This window comes from Artemia franciscana, chromosome 11 (assembly GCF_032884065.1).
Source record: "Artemia franciscana chromosome 11, ASM3288406v1, whole genome shotgun sequence".
Lineage (NCBI taxonomy): Eukaryota > Metazoa > Arthropoda > Branchiopoda > Anostraca > Artemiidae > Artemia > Artemia franciscana.
In genome coordinates, this window is record NC_088873.1 from 21,071,990 (window position 1) to 21,094,895 (window position 22,906).

Genomic DNA, 22,906 nt, shown 5'->3' on the forward strand with positions numbered 1-22,906 from the left:
ACATAGTCGAAAAACCTTATAACTATGTCTTTGGGGACAACTTACTGCCCCAAAGTCCCCATGGGAGGGGCTACAAGTTAAAAACTTTGACCAGTGCTTACATAATAGTAATGGTTATTGGAAAGTGTACAGACGTTTTCAGGGGGATTTTTTGGTTGGGGGGAGGGGTTGAGAAGAGGCGGATATGTTGAGGGAACTTTCCATCAAGGATTTTGTCATGGGGGAAGAAAATTTCCATGAAGGGAGGGCAGGATTTTCTAGCATTATTAAAAAAAAAAATATGAAAAAGTTTTTTCAACTAGAAGTAAGGAGCAGCATTAAAGCTTAAAACGAACAGAAATTATTACGCATATGAGGGGCTCACCTCCACCTAATACCTCGCTCTTTACGCTAAAGTATTCATAGTCATTTCAACTATTTATTCTACGGCTTTTGTGATTCAGGGGTCATTCTTAATGAATTGGGACAAAATTTAAGCTTTAGTGTAAAGAGCGGGGTACTGACGAGGGGGTGAACCCCCTCATATATGTAATAAAAACATGAGAATACAAAAGTTCGTCTCGTAAGCTTATTTATAAGCTACGTATATCTTTTACTAATAAAAACATTCGTAAAAAATTAAAAGTTCTAGTTGCCTTTATAAGTAACCAAAAAATCGGAGGGCAACTAGGCTTCCTCCCCCGCTTTTTTTTTCAAAATCATTCCATCAAAACTATGAGAAAGCCATTTAGCCCCCCCCCCCCAAAAAAAATATGCAAATTTCATTTTAATTATTTTTCTGCGGAGAGCCAAAATCAAAACATGCATTGATTCAAAAACGTTCAGAAATTAAATAAAAAAAACAAGTTTTTTTTAAATGAAAGTAAGGAGCGACATTAAAACTTAAAACAATCAGAAATTACTTCGTATATGAAAGGGGCTGCTTCCTCATCAACGCCCCGCTCTTTACGCTAAAGTTTTTTACTGTTTTAAAAAGAAGAGTTGAGAGAAAGAGTCAAACCTTAGCGTAAAGAGCGGGGCGTTGATGAAGAAGCAGCCCCTTTCATATACGAATTAATTTCTGTTCGTTTTAAGTTTTAATGTCGCTCCTTACTTTCAGTTAAAAAAATTATTTTTTTTATTTAATTAGCAGTAGTTATAGTAGTAGCAGTAGGAGCAGAGTTAATAATAGTAGTCTTAGCTTTGGTGGCAATATTAAATAATAGTAATTATATAATAGCAGTAGTCACCTTGAAATATTTGTAAATGATCAGTTATCTGGTGATGAGATTTTATCATGTCATGTGGGTAGTAGAATCGAAGTAGAACGTCGGCCATTTGACCCGCAAAGAGGAATCAAGTATATTAACCTTATAAATAGGGAAAAAGTTGACAAAAAGAAAGATGATTTATGCGTGGCCGAATGGAATTGCCATATTACGTCGTCTCATGGGGAAATGGTTAAGTATGTTAGTATTTGTAATTATGAAATTGATATAGTTGGTGTGTGTGAAACATTTTTTTCAGTTGAAACAATTCTTTCGTCTTACCCTTTTCCAGGTTATTGTCTGGCATCAAGGACCCGTCAAAATATGGCTAGAGGTAGGCTAGCATTTATTGTTAAGGAGGAGTTAAAGTACAGGGGGAAAGATGATTTGAGTTTATGGATTGAAGGTAAGGTGGGAATTTTCAGTATTGAAGTGGAAATAAATGATAATTTAAAAGTTATTATTTGCCTGGTTTACCGGCCCCCTGGTTCTTCTCTGCAAGAGTCGTTGATCGAGATTGAGAGTTTTATGGATAGACTGGGATGCGTGTATGATATGCAGTGTGTGATAACGGGTGATTTTAATTTTAATCTTTTTAATTGTAATGGTTTTAAGTTAGATTTTTTTAAATTTTATGATTTCGCATAGGTATTTTCCAGTGAATTTGATTCCATCAAGGATTAGTGATAAATCAGCGACATTGATATGCAGTATTTTCGTATCTGATGTTTTAATCAATATTTGCCATTGTGACGCGGCGATTTATCCCGCGTCGGATCATTTAACCCTAATATCCTCGATACCGAATATACATACTAAGTTGAAGCAGAACAAAAGAAAAATTTTAGTGAGAGAAACGAAGAAGGAAAATCTTCAAAATTTATTGAAAATGTGAGCGTTATATTGTGGGACGATATTTACAAGGAAAAGGACGCATGCCCTGCTTTTGAAAAGTTTATGAACGTTCTCGTTCCAATATATGATGAATGCTGTCCTCTCAAATATGTAAATCATCGGAAAGATACCAAGAGAAAACCTTGGATCACACAAGAGATTATTAATTTGATTGAAGTGAGAAATAATGCTTGAAAGACTTATTTGAATTGCCCATCTGGGCTGAATTTCAGAGTTTAAACTACTCAGAAACAAAGTAAATCACATGCGACGAAAGCGCATCAAAGAGTTTTACAGTGAAGTGTTTAAAGAAAAACAGGAGGGTATGAGAGGGACGTGGGATCTAGTGGATAATGTGCTGAAAGGAAAAATGAATCATAGAGATGAATGTCAGAATCTACTGATCGAAGGTCATTTAATATCAGATGGTTAGTAAATAGCGGATAAATTTGGTAAATTTTTCTCAGAAATTGGAAGTGATATTAAGAGAGATGTTCAAGCTAAAAGTGATTTTCTTTTGGATAATCTTTTTGGGGTTACAAGAGGCGAAAGACATACATCTGAATTTGATAAGTGTGATGAGAGTGAACTGACGAAAATAATCAAAGATCTGTAATCTAACGCAGCAGGGACAGACGGTTTGAACCTAAATGCTGTGAAAAGCGTAATGAATCATATCATGCCATGCCTTGTGTTCCTCATTAACTTGTCCTTTGAAACTGGAAAGTCTCCTAGTGAGCTCAAGCCATCGAAAGTATTACCCCTTCACAAGGAAGGATGCAAAAAAGACCGAACAAACGATAGACCGATATCGCTTTTACCAATTTTATCAAAACTATGTGAAAAAGTTGCACATAAACGCCTCCACAGTTACCTGGAGGGACTCGGCTTTCTGAAATGCCAGTTTGGATTTCGGAGAGGACACTCAACCTCTGATGCATTACATGACCTGATGGATCTTATAAATGGTACACTCAAAAAAGGACATATTCCTATGACAATTTTTGTAGATTTAAGAAAAGCATTCGAGACTGTTGATTTCGAAGTTTTGTTAAACAGGATGTCCGCGCTTAGGATTTAGTACACAGCTTGAATGGTTCAAGTCGTATTTATATGGAATAAGTATGAAAGTAGTTGTTGGTGATTTAAGTAGTAAGTTATTTCCTCTGGTGTGCGGTGTGCCACAGGGTTCTGTGCCTGGACCACTATTATTTTTGATATATGTGGATACTCTACGTTTCTATTTATCGGAAGCAGATTTAACCACGTTTGCCGATGACGCAGCGCTTACCATCACTGCGAAGTCTCTTCAAGAGCTGGGAGAAAAGGCGAACCAGACAGTTACTCAACTACTAACGTTTACGTGTACAAGCTTTTTGTCTGTAAATAAAAGAAAAACAAATTATTTAATTTTTTGTAAGATAGGTCAAATTGAAAATAATGCTTTCAAATTGATGTTTGATGGTTCGGAATTGATACAAGTTTTTGACTGTAAATATCTAGGTTTTCATTTGGAAGTAAATTTTAATTTTAAGCGACATTGTGAAATTTTGTCATCGAAAATTGCAAGAGGTGTTGGAATTCTGAGGAGATTTAAACATTTTTTACCTCTAAGTGCTTTGAAAAATATTTATTATGCTTTAATTCATTCTTATATAACGCATGGATGTTCTATTTATGCATGTAACTTTGATTGAAATTTTAAGAAAGTGCAGGTTATGCAAAATAAAGCCCTCACATTTTAGGGGAATGTCTTAATTGTAGTGATACGGTTAATTGTTTTAAGTCATTATGTATTTTACCGGTAAAAAAGATATGTGAACACCAGATTGGTGTATTTGTTTATAAGAGTTTAAATCAGCTGTGCCCTTCATATTTTAGAAATTTTTATTGGATCATACCCATTACCATGAGTATGAGGCGAGAAATTTGAGTCTACCAGTCTATGATATTGGAGAGTCGTCTATAGGTGAGTTTTGTGTATGAAAGTCGGGCGTGAAGGTGTGAAATCGTCTTCCGGAGAGAATCAGGGAGTCGGAGAACCAGTTTGTGTTTAAAAATAGATTGAAAATTTATTTTTTTGAAAATTAGGTAAAGTTGGAATATCTTTCCCAGTATTTTAATAAATATATATAGGTTATTATTATTAGTTTATAAGGGTGGGTAGGGTGTTAAGGAGGGGTAGGAGATGTGTATTATTGTTGGTGATTAGTTAAATAAATGCCATGCGCTCCCGCATAGGACACGGTTGCGCCCTTCATGGGAGAGTTGTGTATGTTTTTGGTAATTGAGCGTAAATAAAATGAATTGAATTAAATGAATTGAATTAAAATAGAAGTAGTAGCAGTAATGATAATAGTAGAAGTAGTAGTAGTTGTAGGAGTAGAAGTAGTAGCATTATGATAAAATGTTGTCTTTGGCTAGTTCTACATCCCCCCCAACAAGCTTTGCAAGTTTTGATTTCAATCACGAAACTGTTCCTACAATGCTGCTGATCCGCCCTTTTGACAACCGCCCTATACGGATAGCAGGTTCTCATCCCTACAACAGAAATTTTCAGAAATATTCTCTGAAAGCTTCATCTTCAAACCCTTAGAAATAGTTCCAATAATCGTCACAGCAGTAGTATTACTACTCAACTTAAAACAATTAACCATTGCTATACCTTGTCGATATGAACTTTTCATAATCTGTATATTCATATACCTCTTTGAATTTTCATCTTAATGCTCTTATCCTTGAAAGTAGTTGCAATAGAAGTAGTAGTTGGAACAGTAATAATAGTAGTAGTAGAACTATATTGCAGTGGTAGTAGTATTAGTAGTAGTGTTCACATATTGTCTTTTGGTCCGATTGCTCTTCCCCTTTAAGCATTCCTCTGAGAGTTTCAACTTAATGCACAGATCAATTCTTAAGATACGCCATTTTGACAATCTAAATACACATAGTGTCTTTTGTAATGTTGAATTTGCCATCCCTCAAATTTTACCTTCACAGACTTAGCCTTAATTGTACTAGTATCATAATAGTAGTGGTAGTAGTAGAAACAGTAGTAGTTGCAATAGTGTATTATTATTACTAGTAAAAGTAACAGCAGCAGTATTAATAGTAGTAGTAGCAGTTACATTTTGCCTTTTGGTCAACTGAACATCCCACTCATGATGCCCCTGAAGTTTCCAATTGATACGATAAGCGGTTCCAAAAACATTGTTGATATGTCCGCATCAGCAATCTGTATACACACAGTATATTTTGATTTAGTTCAACTTTCCCCGCAACGTTTGCTCAGATTTTTTTTTTCAATATCCTCAGCCTTAGTAGTACTCGCTAAAAAAGTAGTAATTTTAGCGATAATAGTGGTGGTAGCAATAGTAGTTGTTGTAGCGGTAGAAGCGGCAGTTATAGAAGTAGTAGCGTGAAAATATGGCCTTTTGGTCAATTGATCATCTCCCTTATCATTTCCCGAAAGTTCCAAATTAATATACTTAGTCATTTCTGGGTTACACTCTTTTGATAGCCTATATGTACATAAAATGTTTTGATTTAGTTGAACACTCCCCTCGATATTCTCTGAAAGACTTTTCTCTCAGCCCTTGGTATTTAGGGAAATTATAAGTCAAAAATGCATAGCGTTTCTCAATAACACAGACTATATGTAAACAATGAACAAGTTGCCTAACTTACAGCCTTTGCCCAGAGGCTTCGGGGGGTTGACATACACAAACGCATACTTACTAAACCTTTCAACAATGCTGAGAAAATTGATATCTCAAAACTTTGTTTGGGTGTTTCTTTTGAGAAATAATAGGCGGGGGGGGAGTTCCTCTCAAATCACTTTGAATCGTAAAAAGGGCAATATAACTTTCGATTTCAAGTCAAATGAGACCCATCTGAGTTTTATACGACCACTCATTCCATAAAAACCTTATATGCCCCCAGGATATAGCTTAAAGCCCTTCCCCTGGGCTCTGGGGGGTTGCGTCAACCCTGGACGGATTGTTATATGTTATTTGAACTATTTTAAACACAATGGTCATCGTATAATTTCAATCAGATACGTTTGCTGAAAAGAGGGGTAGTGGGGGGGGGCTAGTAGACCTTTATCACATTGACTCTTAAAAAGGAACTAGAAATTTCTTGAAATTTCTATTTCAAGAAATTTCTATTTTATCATTAACTTTTATGATTAATTTTATATTTTATTTAGTTCCATCAGGCTGATATGCACTTAAGTTCCATTAATATTTTTCCATTGCGAACACCTTCCTTTAAAAATGCATAAAAGAACCGAATAGATGTGTCATTGATAAGCTTCATTCCAAAGAATAAAATGGATTTCTCCAAAAAATAAAACTATTCATTTTCAAAAGATAATGGAGGCACCATTGCTCTATGTTTAAATGAAATGAAATTAAAAGAAGAATTTAGACATAAAATCGTTTTTGTTTTTTTAACATGAAATTTTCCTTTTTATAGATCTTGATTATTATTAGAATTTTAATTTTTAATCATTATTGTTTTACTTAATAATTAATTAAAATTAATTTAGTTTGACCTCAACGCAAAAAAAAAAAAAAATGATATCCCCCGACGAATCAATGTTTACAATAAAATAAATAATGGTGGTTTCTTCTGCTTTGCTTTGGTTCTACAAACTCTAAACTGTATTTCATTGAAGACAATATGTATTGTGAACAGTTTAGCTTATTTGTATGTCTATATCTAGGATTGTTTTCTGGGGAGAGTCATTGATTTTTTGAGGGGGGTGTTAACAAAAAAACTTTACAAAACACACCAAAATCTATTTAAAAGTATTTTTGTAGATTTTTTATTAGTAAAATTGAATATTTGAGTGATGGGGGATGGCAAAACTGGAATACAATAACACCCTCGCACAGGATGCATTGTTTTGGGTGTTTTGTCAGGGGGGGGTACTATAAAACCTTACAAAACACATCAGGATTAGTTTATTTATATTTTTGTAGCCTGTTTAAGAGCAGAATTTAGCTTTTGGATGATAGGGATGGAGGGGGGGGGAAGCTTAAACCAGGTAAGCCTTTTATTGTGGATACAGCCTTGAGTTTTTGTTTGACAAAAAGTCCATTTTTATTTCTCTTTTGCTTTAAAACCGTTAAAATATATGCTTTCTGCAAAGCACGGATGACATTCGCGCTGTAATTGGATTGCAAGGGGGAAGACTTCCCCCTTTATATATCTAGTAAAAAAAATTTAAACAAGTAAAACCAAAGTAAAAACATTTTAAATGTATTTTGTTTAAAGTAGAGCACAAATTATGGTCTTGGCTTGAGAAGGTATGAGTTGTCAGCCCTACCTTTATTAATTTTTACTCGTTTTGAGTCTTGACTCGATTGTTCAGTGTATGATTTAAATAGAAGAATATATTTTAATATTTTAGCTTTTTGAACTTTAATAAATGAAAAATATTAAAACTATATATATATATATATATATATATATATATATATATATATATATATATATATATATATATATATATATATATATATATATATATATATATATATATATATATATATATATATATATATATATATATATATATATATATATATATATATATATATATATATATATATATATATATATATATATATATATATATATATATCCCTCTCCCCCCCAAAAAAAAAAAATGGGTGAAATTATACCCAAATTTAAACTACTATAGCTCTCTATATTGGATTAACATTTAAAGCCTCACCCACTCCCTAATAAGAAAATCCCCATTGCTTATAAATTTATCTCGTTTATCGCGTTAAAATATTTGATTTTCTCGCTTGCATTTTCAGTATACCTTTCGCTATTCTAGCAGAAGCGTAAACTTACATTCCAAAAACAAGAAGAACAATAGATAATTTCACAAGACCGTGGGAAACAAAATTAGAATGAATATTTCGGCCCTATTTCCAAGGGCCGTCCTCGACAATGCAAAAATATATAAGAAGAAAAACTCAAATTAGGTAAAATACACAAAACTAAAATGATGGGGATGGGGGGTTGGCTGGATGCTCTCAAATAACTTTTGACTCTTAAGAAGGACACTATAACTTCTAATTTCAAATCAAACGAGCCACATTTGAAATTTATACGACCACCCATTCCATAAAAACCTTATATACCAACAGGGCAAGACTTACAACCCTATTTCCAGGGCATTGGGGGGTTGTGTCAATCCTATCGGCATTGGTATATGTTCTTTGGACTATTTTAAATAAAATCAATATCTCATAATTTCGATCAGATTCATTTGGTGAAAAGAGGGGTAGTCCGGGGGGGGAGAGGATAGTTGCCCTCCATCACTTATGACCCTTAACTAGGACTTAGAACTTTCAACCGAATGAGATTCCTCTATGGTTTAAACAACCACCCCTTGCATAACAAACCTCAAATGCCCCCGGGGCATAACTTACAATCCTTTCTCCCAGGCTCAAGGGGTTTACTTCAAACCAAAAGCTTGTTTATATGATATTTAGACTATTTTAAACAAAATGGCTATCTCACAATTTCTATCTGATTCATTTCGAGATAATATGAGGTATAGGGGGCATCTGCCCTACAATCACTTTGAATCTTAAAAAGGGCACTAGAACTCCTGATTACCAAACCAATGAGATCTCTCCGAAGATTTTCCGTCCACCCTTTCTCTAAAAACCTTATATGCTTCCAAGGTATAACTTACAACCCTCACCCTGAGGGCTACGGAGGGGGGGGGGTCATCCTTAATGACACAATTTCTCTACTTTTAAATTATGTTGAACAAAATTGCGATCTCAAAATTTTGATTGGATATGTTTGGGAAAATGATGGGCGTGGGAGAGGGTTCGTTGTCCTCCAATCACTTTCGACTTTTGAAAGGGAGAACTAGCCTTTTCAATTTCAAATCGAATCAGTCCTTTTTGAAGTTTTTATGAAAACTCCTTCTATACGAAGTGCCATAGTCTAAAACCAAAAATAAAAATATATTGTGCCAACATCGTTCTTTAAATAGGCAGTGCTATTTTGCCCAGTTTTTATTTAAAGAGTGGTCGTACCTTTCAGTTATGATGAACCAAATAGTTATCTCAGAATTTCACTCGAGTATTTTTGGAGAAAAAAGGGTATAGGAAGGGGGCTAGTTGCCCTCAATTCTGTTTCATCACTTAAAGGGCATTTAAATCTTTAATTTTTATTCGAATGAGCTCTCTCCCGATCTTTTAGGACCCTCGGTTTGATTCGTTCATCCCTCGAAATTCATCATCAAACTAGATACATCCATGGTCTTTAAATAATGACGAAGGCCACGCTGCTTTTTCATCATAGAAACAACAAACTTGTTAAATTTTTCTGTATTGCTGTAAGTTTTCTTTCATTTATATATGTATTTGCTCAGGACGGCTCTTGTGTATAGAGCCAAAATTTTCTTAAGGTTTGAAAAAATTTCACTCCCTTAGATATATTCCATTTTAATTTACTTGTTGTTGTTTTCATTCTGATCATTCTTTAGCAAAAAATACACAATTCCTAATATTTGTAGATGAAAGCTATAAGCTTCTACAGTAGGGTTGTCCGATTGTTTTGTAGTTAGAGATGGGGGCAGATGTCTCAAAGGATGTATTTCAATACCAGAACATCTTAGCTCTCATTGAGCCTTCACATGAAGTGCAAAATTATTTCTAATGAAGGGGTGGGGGAGGGCTAGAAATTGAAATGTAGTCGGTCTTTATTTCTGGGAATATTTCTGTTATTTCTCTATGGCTGGTTAATTTTGCGCGTGAGTGAAATTTTCCAGGAAGAACTTATCTGGGGGAATTTACTATGGGGTTTTTCCACGGAAGGGGTATTTTTCAGGGGATATTTTCTTTAGGATGAAATTTTCTACTGGAGTAATTTTCTGGGAGGAACAACCACTTTTTTTATATTCGCAGTGCGGTTTTACCGATTGGCAGTACGATTTTTTGCGACTCGCGGGCTGATTTTTTTTAATATGGTGGTAGTGAAGTTATAGATCGATTATTGAAGATTTTGAATACGGAAGAACCTAGTGATTTTAGTAAAATTTATATAAGCCCCTATATAAAAAAGGATATAAGAGTGTGATAGCATAGAGGCATGAGCTTGGTTTCTGTTGAAAGTAGATTACGTATTATGAGGATTCGTTTTTTTTTCACGAATCTATTCCGCCTCGATAGCTAGTGTTATGCTGTACAGATACTTGGTTCATGACTCAGCCACAGATGATCAAAGTACATGCAGTCCAGATGAAATATCTCTGCAAAATCGATTACATTAGATGGTTGAACAGGGTACAGAACTTGGAGATCCTCCAGTCTTTTAATTTAGCATCCCTGTCTTAGCAGCTTGAGTCTTGCTCGCTAAGTTGGTGTGGTCATCTACTTCGACTGCCAACTCAAACACCTGCCCAACTCATCTTTCACTTCGATCCAACTGCAAGTGGCTGAAAACGCCCCAGAAGTAGACCGTGCATAAGATGGATGGACGTCATCCGTGATCGACTCACTACCAGGAACATCAACCTTGGTGAAACTCAAACCTTCACCCAGGACTGAACACTCTGGAGACGTCTAACGGTGCTGACGTCTGGTTCACTTTTGTTGAGCAAGAGCTTCAAGTAAGTAAGACAATATGATAGTTTATAGACTTGAGATCCTATAGATAAGTTTTTAAGAGAGGATACGTGTAATGTTACCATGGGGAGGGGATGCGTCGACCCAATTTTCACATTTAGATTAATAATTAAAAAGTTTTTGAGTCATAAGGCCCCTATAGTCCTATGTTTTATATATTATGAGTTTTGTAGTGTTTAATTCAGCCGACAGAAGAGGTTTAGCGAAGGTTCCTTCCTTGTAGGGTATACCAGGTAAATATATAAAAGTGATTAGTGCTACATACGAGAATAACGTTGCTGCGGTTAAGGTAGAAAATGAGGCTAGTAGCTGATTTCCTATTGAATCAATAATGCTGATGAATTGACCGTCCTAGACGAAGACGTTAGCAAAAGGAAGGGTTTTTTGAGGCTGTGAGAGCTCAAGGAGCACGTCACTTAGACTGGAAGTACATGAAGGTGAAGAGGTGATGTTGGGTAACGAGAAGATCGATGGGCCGGTGGGTAGCTTCACTCACCTAGGTAGTATTATTAGTAAAGATGGTGGATGCAGTAAATATATTGAAAGTAAAATAGCCAAGGCTTATAATATTTTTTTTACGTTTGAAAAAAGTTTTTTTACATTTGAAGTGGTCAATTATGGTTTTGAAACGTGGGCACTCCATAAGATAGAATATATTTTATCAGATGTTTTCCAGAGGATTGTCTACGGATTGTTTTGGCTGACTGACCGTATTTCAAACTTTAAACTGTACAAAAAATGTGGTTCTATTCCGCATTCTAGGGTTACAATAAGAGAAAGGCTGAGATTGCTAGGAGACTTTTGCTATGAACAATGACAGATTAGCCACTATCAACCTTTTCGACCAACCATCAGCCTTTTAGGACCAAAACCAAAGCAGGTCGTATCCGAATTGGGCGGGAGGAGGTCGTAAGGAAGGATTTAAAGAAAATTGGAACTTCTTTGAAGGTTTAAAGAGGGAGGCTTTGAATAGATTAGAATAAAGAATGAGCGTACGTGGTTGTGTTTGCCTTGGGCGGCTTGGTGCTGCATTGAGTTGTTAGTAGTGGCAGTTAAAACAAAGCCAAAGTTTTTCTATCGTCGACAGTTTTTGTGATATAAGCGTTCAAATTTTTTTTTGTGAGATGTTTTCGATTTCTTTTAAACAGAATAAAGGAAAAAGATTTTATGCTGAGTACTTGCACAAAAAACAAAAATTTCTCGTGTTCGTCCGTCCGTCCGTTCAGTATTCACGACGTCCAGTATTTTTCTTAATTTTTTTTTATAGTTTTCTTACTTCACAAAAATAAATAAAATGAAATCGAGAAAAAAATCAAAAGAAAATTCTTCAAACACTGTTGGTGCTAAGAAAACTGTCATCTTTTGGAAAATAAGTGGGCTGTAGCACAAAGAACATCTACTTATAATTGAAGAACTTATTTTTTTTATGAATCCAAAACACCCAACTTGAAAAAAAACGAAAATAAAAAGTTATCCTACAAAAAAACAGGGTAGTAGAAATAAAAAATATGAGTGTATGTCCAAGTTTAGCACAAAAGTTATGTATAAATTCGGTTATTATTATTGAGCAGCATTGTTTAATAATGTTGCATTTGACTATGTTTTGTGTTTTCAGACGATTTGCAGGATTTAATTACGTGTTATAAATTCAAACCTATCTATAATATTTTTGAAGTAGTTACAAAACTGATCGATTTAGTAATATAAACACAAACAGTAATGAGTTACCAACAATAGTTAATTACTTACACATAGAAAATACTCTATCTCTCAAACAGTAGGTGATGATTATTGATTATTGATACAAACAATTATTGATACATTAGCTTATTTCTTACTGAAGTTAAATTTGTTACCCCACTTACTTATTTCTTATACTGAAGTTAGAGGTATTGCTATTGCCAAACTGCAATTCTGTCAAAATAAATCTTTTATAGAAATTAAACATGATGGCACCTGCCTTTCTTCACAGTTAAATGGATAAATCGAGAAAGTAAAAGTTTTTACAGCCGGAAAAAAAAAACTACCCGCATTTATACTTTTTCTTTTATAAAATTAACTTTTGCCTTAAGTAATGATCAAAAACTTTACCTGAGCTCCAACTTTCCCTGCTCTTAATCTTTTCAGATCTGTGAAGGAGCTTTCGTCACTAGCCCATGGCTCAACAGAGGTCAAGTCGTAGAAGTCAAAGCCTTCCAGTTTGTTACGACGTAGTCTCAACAGATTATATGGGAAGTCATTATGCCTTAGAAGAAAAAACTAATGATTAAACTACAAATTAATTTAAACAAATTAAAAAGTACACATCCGTCGCTAGTATTGCATCGCTTTGCCTGAAATTGGTAGTATTATTTTTGGTTTAACATGTCAAAATCGATTCATGATAAAATTTTAGATGAGGATGAACTAAAAAAAAATACAATTGGGTCAAAAACAATATTTTTAATAGGGTCCAATAGCCCCTCCTCCCATATTAAAATTTCTGAATTCTAGAAAATTCTCAAAAGTTCAAAATTCCATTATTACTCTATGCATTGAAAATATTATGAAATAGTTCGTTGGTAAGCAGGAAAGGAAGAATTGAGATCGAAATAAATTATAATATTCTAAAACATGATCTCTTCCCAGTTAGGATAGCTCTGGATTACGGTTTGTTAATTAAATCACAATGGGTATTCCCTGGCAAATACAAAATAATTTTTTTGTGCAGTGCAAGAAATAGCTCATGGCTTTCACTGAATGACAATTTGCTTGCTATTAGGTTCACTTCAATCTTGTTTCTTGTAATCACCGAACTTCTACCAGCTAGTGTTTAACATTTACCAGCAGAGAGCATTTACCAGCAGTGTTTAACAACCCAAAATTACCGTACTTTCCTAGTTCCTACTCTATTGCTTTATTTTTGGTTGTTTAATTAAGTAACGACTGAGGACTCTCCCCTTCTGCTTGTATTTTTTCTTTTTTGATTTTTACTGTTTTTTATTTTCGTACTTGTGTATTATTCAGAACACACTCAATAAGTGAAGTTATTTTAGGTTAGGTCCAAAAATGTTCCTTCTCGTAAGAGTATAAAGTCATGTTGTGTCCATTGACGCACTGTTTTGTTGTGGGCAACAGCCCCTTATCCTGGAAAAATATAATTGCCTCTCTGTAGTCTTTGGCAAATCCCAGATCTTCATTTCAAAATCCTTAGTCAGGCACTATATTCTATTACTATGCATAGCAAACTGAATTGAGTTTTGTCTTTGTGGCTATGAAACCCGATTTTCTCAGCAAAATTCTTGACTGGGTTCTGAATTGAATTGAATCAATTGAATAATGAACAAGTACCAAATATTCAATTAAAATGTACCTGCATCGTAGTTTGTTTCACGAAAGAACCTAACTTCACTTATTGAGTGTGTTCTGAATAATACACAAGTACCTTTATTTTTAATCGTATATTTCTGACATAAGTATTGTTGATTTTTAATCCAATTACGGTGACAGACAAGAGATGGCCCAAATAAGTGTAGTATTGGGATTTTGGCCTTAGGAATGGAAAGTTCTGATCAGAACACCAATTTGTTGACATTAGAGAGTCATACAGTTATTGATGAAAATTTCGAGCAGGATTCCCTGGGTAGGGAATTTAAAATGCCAAAACCCTATAAGCAAGTGTGTATTATCCTGATGAGCCCTTGTGTTGGGTTGTCGCCTCTGAATTATTTGTCTTTTTTATTGTTTTTAATATTTGGTAAATGACGACTTATACTTACTTATGACACGACTACCTGTCCATGGATTATTCTTTATGGTTGATTGTGTATGGTTATGCTGTTTGACCTATGTAATTGGATGGATGAGTAGGGTTAAGGCCTCATTCAAGTACTGATCTATATTAATTACTAAAGTAGGAAAACAGTCTTCCTTTCTCCTTCTGTCTTTTTTTGTTTCTTTTTTCTTATGGTGTATGTTTATTTCTGCATTTGTGTTGTTGAATTGGTGATTTCTTTTTTCATTTTATTAATTTTGATTTATTTAAGTAAAAAAATTGAAAAAATTTAAAATGTGTTTGGTTTCAGTAATGTGCAAATTATGTTCTGGTCTTGAGAAAGCCTAAAGCTTGTAAGCCCTACTGATGTTAATTTCTGCTCGTTTTGAGTTTAACTCGGTTATTTATTGTAATTTCTGTTGGCTTTGTTCATTTATTTATTGACAGTGAGTTGTGTTAGTTTTAACCTTGGAAGACTATTTGACTTTATTTCTGCTCATTTTTAATAATGGAGCTCTTAACTTTTCTATGAAAAACTCACTTTTTGGAAAAGTTTTTTTTATATAATAATTTCTGTCTGTTTTTATTGGCAACCCTTTTTTATGAAAAAAAAGTATTCTATACCTTTTCGGTTTTCATAGGCAGCGCCATAGCACTACTTTAGTAAAGAACAATGTTGGCACAATCTATTGTTGTTTTTTTTTATACCAGGTACCTGTGTATAGAAGGAGTTGTTATAGAAACGTCAAAAGGGTCCCATTCGGTTGAAAATTGAAAGTTCTAGGGCCCTTTTTAATAGGCAAATGTGATTGGAGGGCAGCCAGCACTCCCACACATCATTTCTTCAAACATATCCAATCAAAATTTTGATATAGTCCTTTTTCAGCATATTTGAAGGGTCCAGTAATCATATTTTTTTGGAATAACACCACCCCAATGGTCCTCAGGACAAGGGCTAAAAGTTGTAAAAGTTGCCTATTATTAACACATAAGGTTTTTATGGAAGGGGTGGTAGTAAAAAATTCGGATGGGGCTAATTCAATTGGAAATCAGAAGTGCCACTAACCCTTTTATGAGTAAAAACTGATCGGAGGGTAACTAGCCCCTACCACGTCCTCTTTTTCTCAAATGCATCTGATAGAAATTTTGAGATACCCATTTTGTTTAAAATAGTCTAAAGATCATATAACAAGACCTTTGAGGTTGAAACAAACCCCCAGAACCTAGGAACAAGGGTTGTAAGCTACGCCCCCGGGAGAGGAGGCTCATTTGAGTGGAAATTGAAAGCTGTAGCTCCCCTTTGAGAGTCAAAAGTAATAGAGGGCACTTAGCCCCCCTCCTAAACCCCTCTTTTACCCAAACGCATCAGATTGAAAATTTCACATAGCCATTTTGTTCAAAACAGAACAAAGAACATATAAAAATGCCTCCATGGTTGACACAGAGGCAAGGGTTGTGAGTTACGCTCTAAGGTTATATAAGGCTTTATGGAATAGTTGGTCGTATAAACTTCAGTTGGCGCTAATCTGATTGGAAATTAGAAGTTATAGTGTCATTTTTGAGTCAAAAGGGTTTGAGGGAAACCAGCCCCCCTCCCTCCCAAGACCATCATCTCCCAAAACAAACATCTAATCAAAATTTAAAGACATCTATTTTCTTCAGCAGTAGGCATCCCAATAGTAGTTTATAACACATTTTCCTACCCAGTAATTACAATCTCTTTTTTGTAGCTATTTTTAGCAGTCATAGGCAGAGGGCTTATACCACAATACATTAAAACACATGGGTAGTTTCATCAAAATTGCATTGAAAGACAGAGGTAGTTCCATCGATATTGCATTAAGGGATAGGAGTAGTTCCGACGACACTGCATTAAGACATTAGGGTAGGTCCGACGACATTGCATTGAGTACGACCATATAGCAATGCCTTTAAGATTGATACCCCCTCCCCCCAGTGTCCTGGAAATAGAGATGTAAGTCATACTCTGGGGCATAATAGGTTTCTGCTACCTATTCCCCGCAGTTTAGGGGAGACACCACTCCCGGCAGTTAATAAGTTCATAAAATGTCCAATTTAATCCAGGTGTTCACTTTGAACTCAGAATCAATACTGATTTGATTGCAATGTCCTCATTGCATTAAGGACATTGTGTAGTGAGATATGGGGCATACTGTGACACAATATAGGGAGATATGAGCATACTGCAACATTGTATAGGGAGATATGGGACATACTGCATCATCGTATTGGGACATAGTGGAGCTTTTACAATATTACATTAGAGGATAGCACATTCCTCATGGCGATTGGAATACAAAGAGTATATTATCATTTTTTCAGTGTCTGTTTTAATAAGTTTTATCCGATTATTGTCTATATTATAAGATTTTGTCTTTTTAAGGGGAAGTCTCTATATCCCAGTCTTGAGGCCCGGCTCTTTTGGAGTTCAGGGCTAACGTACTCTTCGATTCGTCTTTAACTCACCGTTTCAAGCTTATTTTTTAATTTTTATCAACTGTTTAATGTTTTCTGTTTCTGTTTTTTAAATTTTAACCGATTGGTTTCTGTATTTTAAGATTCGGTCTTTTTTAAGGGAAATTCTGTATATCCTCTCTTGGGCCAGGTCATTCTTAAATTAGGAGTCACCATAGTGCTAGGTTCTTCTTTAACTCACAATTTTGAGCTTATATTTTACCCTATATTAATTTTTTTAATGCTTTTTGTTTCCATTTTATTAAATGTATCCAATTATTTTCTCTGTTTTAGGATTTTTTTTTAGTGGAACTCTCTATATCCCTTGCTTGGGTCGGGGCTCTTCTGGAATTTAATAATAATAATAATAATTTATTTGCCACCCACTTCACTATTTCACCCTCTTCACGATTTGGGATCATCATAATGTTCGATTATGTTCATAATGTTGAAAGTTCGATGTTCGATATTTGGGGTTCGGGGAAGACATACTCTTCGATTCTTCTTTAACTCACGATTTCTAGCTTACATTTTATCTTATATCAACTTTATAGTGTTATCTTTTTCCATTTTATTAAATTTTAGGAGATTATTTTCTGTATTTTAAGATTTGCTCCATTTTAAGGGGAGTTCTCAATATCTCCCTCTTGGGCCCAGGCTCCTTTGAAGCTTAGGGCCATCACACTGTTCCATTGTTCTTTAACAGTCACTTTACAGCTTACATTTTACCCTGTATCATCTTTTTAAAAGTTTTCTGTTTCCGTTTCATTAAATTTTATGCGATTATATTCGTTATTCTAAGATTCGGTTTCTTTATTCCCTGGTGTGGTCCTGGCCCTTCTGGGATTTGTGATCGACATGCTGTTTGATTTTTCTTTGAATCACGCTTTCTAGCCTACATTTTACCCTCTATAAACTTTTTAAATCTTTTCTGTTTCCATTTTATTAATCTTTACACGATTATTTTCTGTATTTTGATATTTGGTCTTTTTTTAAGGGGAACACTCTATATCTCCTTTTGAACCCGCGCTCTGTTGAAGTTTTGGGCCACCATACTGTTCGATTTTTCTTTAATTTACAATTTCTGTCTTACATTATACCCTATGCCAACTTTTTAATGTATTCTGTTTCCATTTTATTAAATTTTAACCAAATATTTTCTGTATTTCAAGATTTACTCTTTTTTAAGGGGGAGTCTCTATATCCCCCCAATGAGGCCCTGTTGAACTGTGATATTCCTTAGATGATCACAAGAGGAAATACACTTAGAATAGGGCTTTACCCATGAGCTAGATCTATTCTAAATATAAAGACTAAATAAGCTTAAAGATATTTATTAATTAAATATATTCAAAAAAATATTGAGAACAATGCACATATTGACATAAAAACAATACTTAAAATTGCTCATCCAATCATGACGGTCCCACGATGTTACTTTAACACTCTTTTTATTGTGTTGTATAGACTTTTTACGATGGGGCATGTCCTTCGGTACCCAGTGAGCAAAGAACCTAACTTCTTCCTCGGGACTGTGATGTCAAATTTTGGACACTTAAACTCTTCTTGGTTAAAAAGTGTAATATAAGGATCGCATTTCTCTATTAAAAGTTTATCCGTAGCTACATTACCGTTCAGATATACTGCCTTAACTAGAAAAATCTATAATTCATCTTTTTCATTCTTTTCCAATTTTTTTTTTCATCTTTTTCAATTCATACAATTTCTATCAATTCATCTTGAACAGTATTCAGTTCTTTTCCATTTTTATTATATAGGGGAAACATTCTTTCGTAAAATCCATTTTAGTTCATATGGCGTAATGCAGAACCCCATAGGCTTCGATCATTTTCATAAATATTGTGCCTTAGAATCCAGGGATAGCATTCAATTTCCACAGACTCTTTAGTCATTAATAAAAAACCACACTAAAAAATAACTCCGCAAGAAGATTTTTTAAACCAATATATTCAGTATCAAACAGTCTAATCATCTTGAAAGCTATCGAGGTACCTTTTGATAAGAGAATTATGCCTTACTCTATAAACCAAGGCATAATATCCCAAAAGACCTTTCATTATTTTTTACAACCTGTTAACCACTTCCAAGAAGGAGACACCCCCCCCCTAAATGTCCTAATATTTAAGACGCATAAAAAAACTTTTATTACTATCTCTAGGAATTATGGTATATTTTTAAAATAATATTTTTCACGACCTATAACCTTTTCCAGCAAACCTATCATATGTTTTCCAAACTGTTAACATGGTCCACAGAAGAGACCCCCACCCATTCATGCTAATATGTAGAAGTCAAAAACAACATATTGAACTTAATTATTATACCCCATAGAGAGAGAATCCAGTTGATTATCAAGAGAATTTATTGAATAAAGAGAATATTTAAAACGCTGTCAAAGTTAAGTTTATACACCATACTACAGAAAATTCCAGAAGGAGAGAAAATAAACGAACCCTTTTTATTAGTCACTTTTCGTACACTATCAGTCACTTTTCGCAACCTTATATGTTAATAATGGGCAACTAGTGTAAATTATAGCCCAACTAAAGCCCATCGCTTTTACCCATATTACCGGTCCAGAATTTCTGTATTCATTCAGCTCAAAACCTTTGATGAGGAAGTGATTTGGCTCTATTTGTCACATACTCAGTTCCAAGGTCTAAATGATTATGAACAACCTTTAAAAGGTAGGTACCTCCAATCTCTTATCCTTTCAACGTGCATATTTCACCTCAGATGTCATGCAAAAACGAAATCTACTTTTTTGGGACGGAAAACGGTCCATCCCTATATTAATGTACTTGTGGAGAGTATGAAGACATACGCCACCTTATTTTCAGCTGCAGAAAATATGATAAGGAGAGAGAAGTATTAAGATATTTTTGTAAGAAGTCATTTAAACACATTCACAATGCGCTATGTCCTGGGTGATCCTGCTTCGCCACTTTGGGCTAGAAAACTGTTTACAATTTTTCAAGGTATTTTATTTATGCGCCTAATTTTGTTCACTCATTGTAATTTTATATTAGAGCTATTTTTATTTACTTGTACTCTTTTTTTTTGGTATTTCTATATTTGGACAGTCATTTTCTTAGAATGGTAAATGACAATGGTAAGTTGTTTCTGTATTTATTTTTTATATAGTTTTCGTATAGCAACGCAGACCTAACATTGTTTTTATTGGGATTTTCAATGGATGTAAATAATCTTGTTGTTTTATTAAGTGACATGATGAAGTACAAATCAACTGTTTCGATTTTTGCTTTATAACTCAGGCGATAGCCACAGAAAATGACCCCCACCATTTAGCAAGATAAGTGATACATACATCAATTTAGTGACTATTATTTGAAGTGATACCCAAGCAAGCTACTCATGATAGCTAATACAGATAAAGTGAGACGAACGAGTATGTCCTGTGGGTCGAATGTGTCAAACCCCAAGCAACAACAACAAAAAGATAATATTTTGATCAAAAATTACTAAAAGCAGTACTTTTACGCTCCTTTTACCATAAAATTTCCTAAAATCCCATTGCACATCTTTAATCTATTGGTGTATGTCTTCAAATTTCAATTCAACTTTATGACAAACAAATTTATAGAAGAGTCTTTTTACTTCATCATGGTTCTATGCACGATTTTTTTCTCCTTCTCTATTCAATTTGATTTACTCCGTTGATTCTTTTGTTAAAGGTATTTGTTAAAGGGAATTTTCACTTCTGTGTGTTTATTGCATTTATTCACTGTGACTTTCATGTTGAGGATTAGCAATGGCCTCATTTTTTCAGGTTTTTTAATGGGATTATGAGCCAACTTTTAATGCCTTTAAGGGATAAGTTTAAAGTCGATGAAACCGAGTGGGAGCTAAACTTGAGGAACGCCTCCCCCCATATCTCAGACATGGAAATTTCAAAACTTTCTCTACAGACGAGTACCAAACCTCAACGTTGATTACCCTTAAGATCTGGATCTGTCGTACTGACAGACAAAACCTTTTGTCTACCTCTCTGGAAAAAGTGCTCACATTAATACATATAGAGTGATTCATGTTTTACTGGAATACTGAATTCCACAAAGGCAATTGGAGGATTGACTCAATCCTGTACGAGGTAAAAATAACGGTTTTGGGTAATTTTTTCAGTCCGCTTAAAAATTGCATTAACTGAAAACGAGCCCTGACAAAAGGGGCGTGGTTTATCCCGCCAGGATTGGTGAGCTGTTGACTGGAAAATAACACTTCAATGTAAGTTATTTAAATTATTGCTAGTTTTTTCGTTGTTAAAATCCCTTTTTTCGTCTACACTGTTTCTAGGCTTCCATTTTTTTGCTTAAAGCTTAAATTTCTTAGCGTCTATAAAAGATATATCGATTCGGTTGGTCCTAGAAATTAAGCATCTTTGTGTCTTTGTGACCTTAACACCAAAAGGCACTAAGTATTATATATCGAAACTATATGTTTGTATCCGGGCAACTAAAAGTGGAGACGTAATGGGTTTTGTTTTGGACAAATAAGATGAAAATAGATGTGTGGTCAGACTGTCAAACGATTCCAAAAGGTAAATTTATATCATGGACATAGAAAACGTATCGTGGATATTTGCATCGTGTATAGAGAACAATGTATATTATATCTACTTTTGAAGATTGGAGTTTACACTAACACATTGCCAAGCCCAAAATTAAAGGGTCTTTTGATGATAGCGGTTAATTTTTTTTATTACCATTCGCCAAGATCGCGACATCAATGCTATTTCAGACTCTTAGGAGGGAACATATTGACAATTCATGTTGGTGACACGTTTTAGAAAAATAATCGAAAATGGGTTGCCAAGTAGTACCTGAGCATTTAAATAGTGGATATTTATTGAAATAAGACTTGTATTTATTGCATCAAAAAGGGTACTATAGGCGTAGTGGCAACAGAGCACTTTGTATTTACAGCTTTTCAAATTCATTATTTTATTTTGCTAGTCTACTTGAATGCTTCTGCATAAATAGAATCCTCCAATTGATTGATTCTATTCACTCTGGTTCCTATTGGCTGAAAAAAAAAAACACAAATTCAGTTGAAAGCTTTGCCGATGGAACACAAAATTGTTTATTGTTACAGGCGTTTACATCTCATTTTGGGAAAGGAAAAAAAGGTGGTGATGACAAAACAAACGTATTTATTAGAGCCAGGAGTGTCACCTTTTGGGGCTGGTCAAGGATGCAACTGCCCTCTCGATCTGCCACATTTAGAAAATCCCATTTTTAAGATTTTCATTTGAAAAAACAAAAAAAAGCAGAATTTTCACCTCTAGATTTTGAAAAATAAATTTTACTCCCCCTTCCTATATTTTTGTGCATTGAATGCCACGAAAAGAGCCCGGACAGTTTTCAATGTGAAAACCTGCAAATACTACTTACCCATCAATCAGGGGATGTGTATCCAAAACCCTAACAGCTTTTACATAATCTAAGTTTGTTGGATTTCCTATGGAAATGGTAATAATATTGAACATTAAGCATAGTATCTTCATAGCAGCAATAACAAAACGCAAGACGACAAGAGAATACAAGCTCTTATCTTTGACTACATCAAGAGTAAAAAACAACTGGAAAGCTTATCTTACTTTATCTTTGTGGAAATTTACAGGTATCATTTTAAAAATAAGATGAAAAGAGCATTTAAAATGTGATTAAAAATATGTCAAGCTATTAAATATTTATTTGGTACTTCTGTATTAGCCGGTACACACTCGAGAAGTGAAGTTAGGTTAATCCTAATGAAATAAACCAAAATTTGATGAAAATATAATACTTTAGCTCATATAATAATATAATTTGGGCTATATATTTGCATAC

At 34.3% G+C, this 22,906-nt stretch overlaps 1 protein-coding gene across 2 annotated transcripts in view; it reads right to left on the minus strand.

Annotated features, from left to right (window-relative positions):
* Window positions 1–22,647, minus strand: part of LOC136032955 (dipeptidase 1-like) — a 61,357-nt gene extending 38,710 nt beyond the window's left edge. For both annotated transcript variants that reach the window (XR_010618831.1, XM_065713440.1), the window contains exons 1-2: window positions 22,469–22,647; window positions 12,899–13,052 (exon numbers count right to left, since the gene is read on the minus strand). Coding sequence is in view for 1 of the 2 variants with exons in the window: in XM_065713440.1 (XP_065569512.1) it covers window positions 12,899–13,052; window positions 22,469–22,581 (267 nt within the window). In the remaining variant the exon portion in view is untranslated. The remainder of the gene's footprint in view (window positions 1–12,898; window positions 13,053–22,468) is intronic.
* Between the last annotated feature and the right edge of the window lie 259 nt (window positions 22,648–22,906).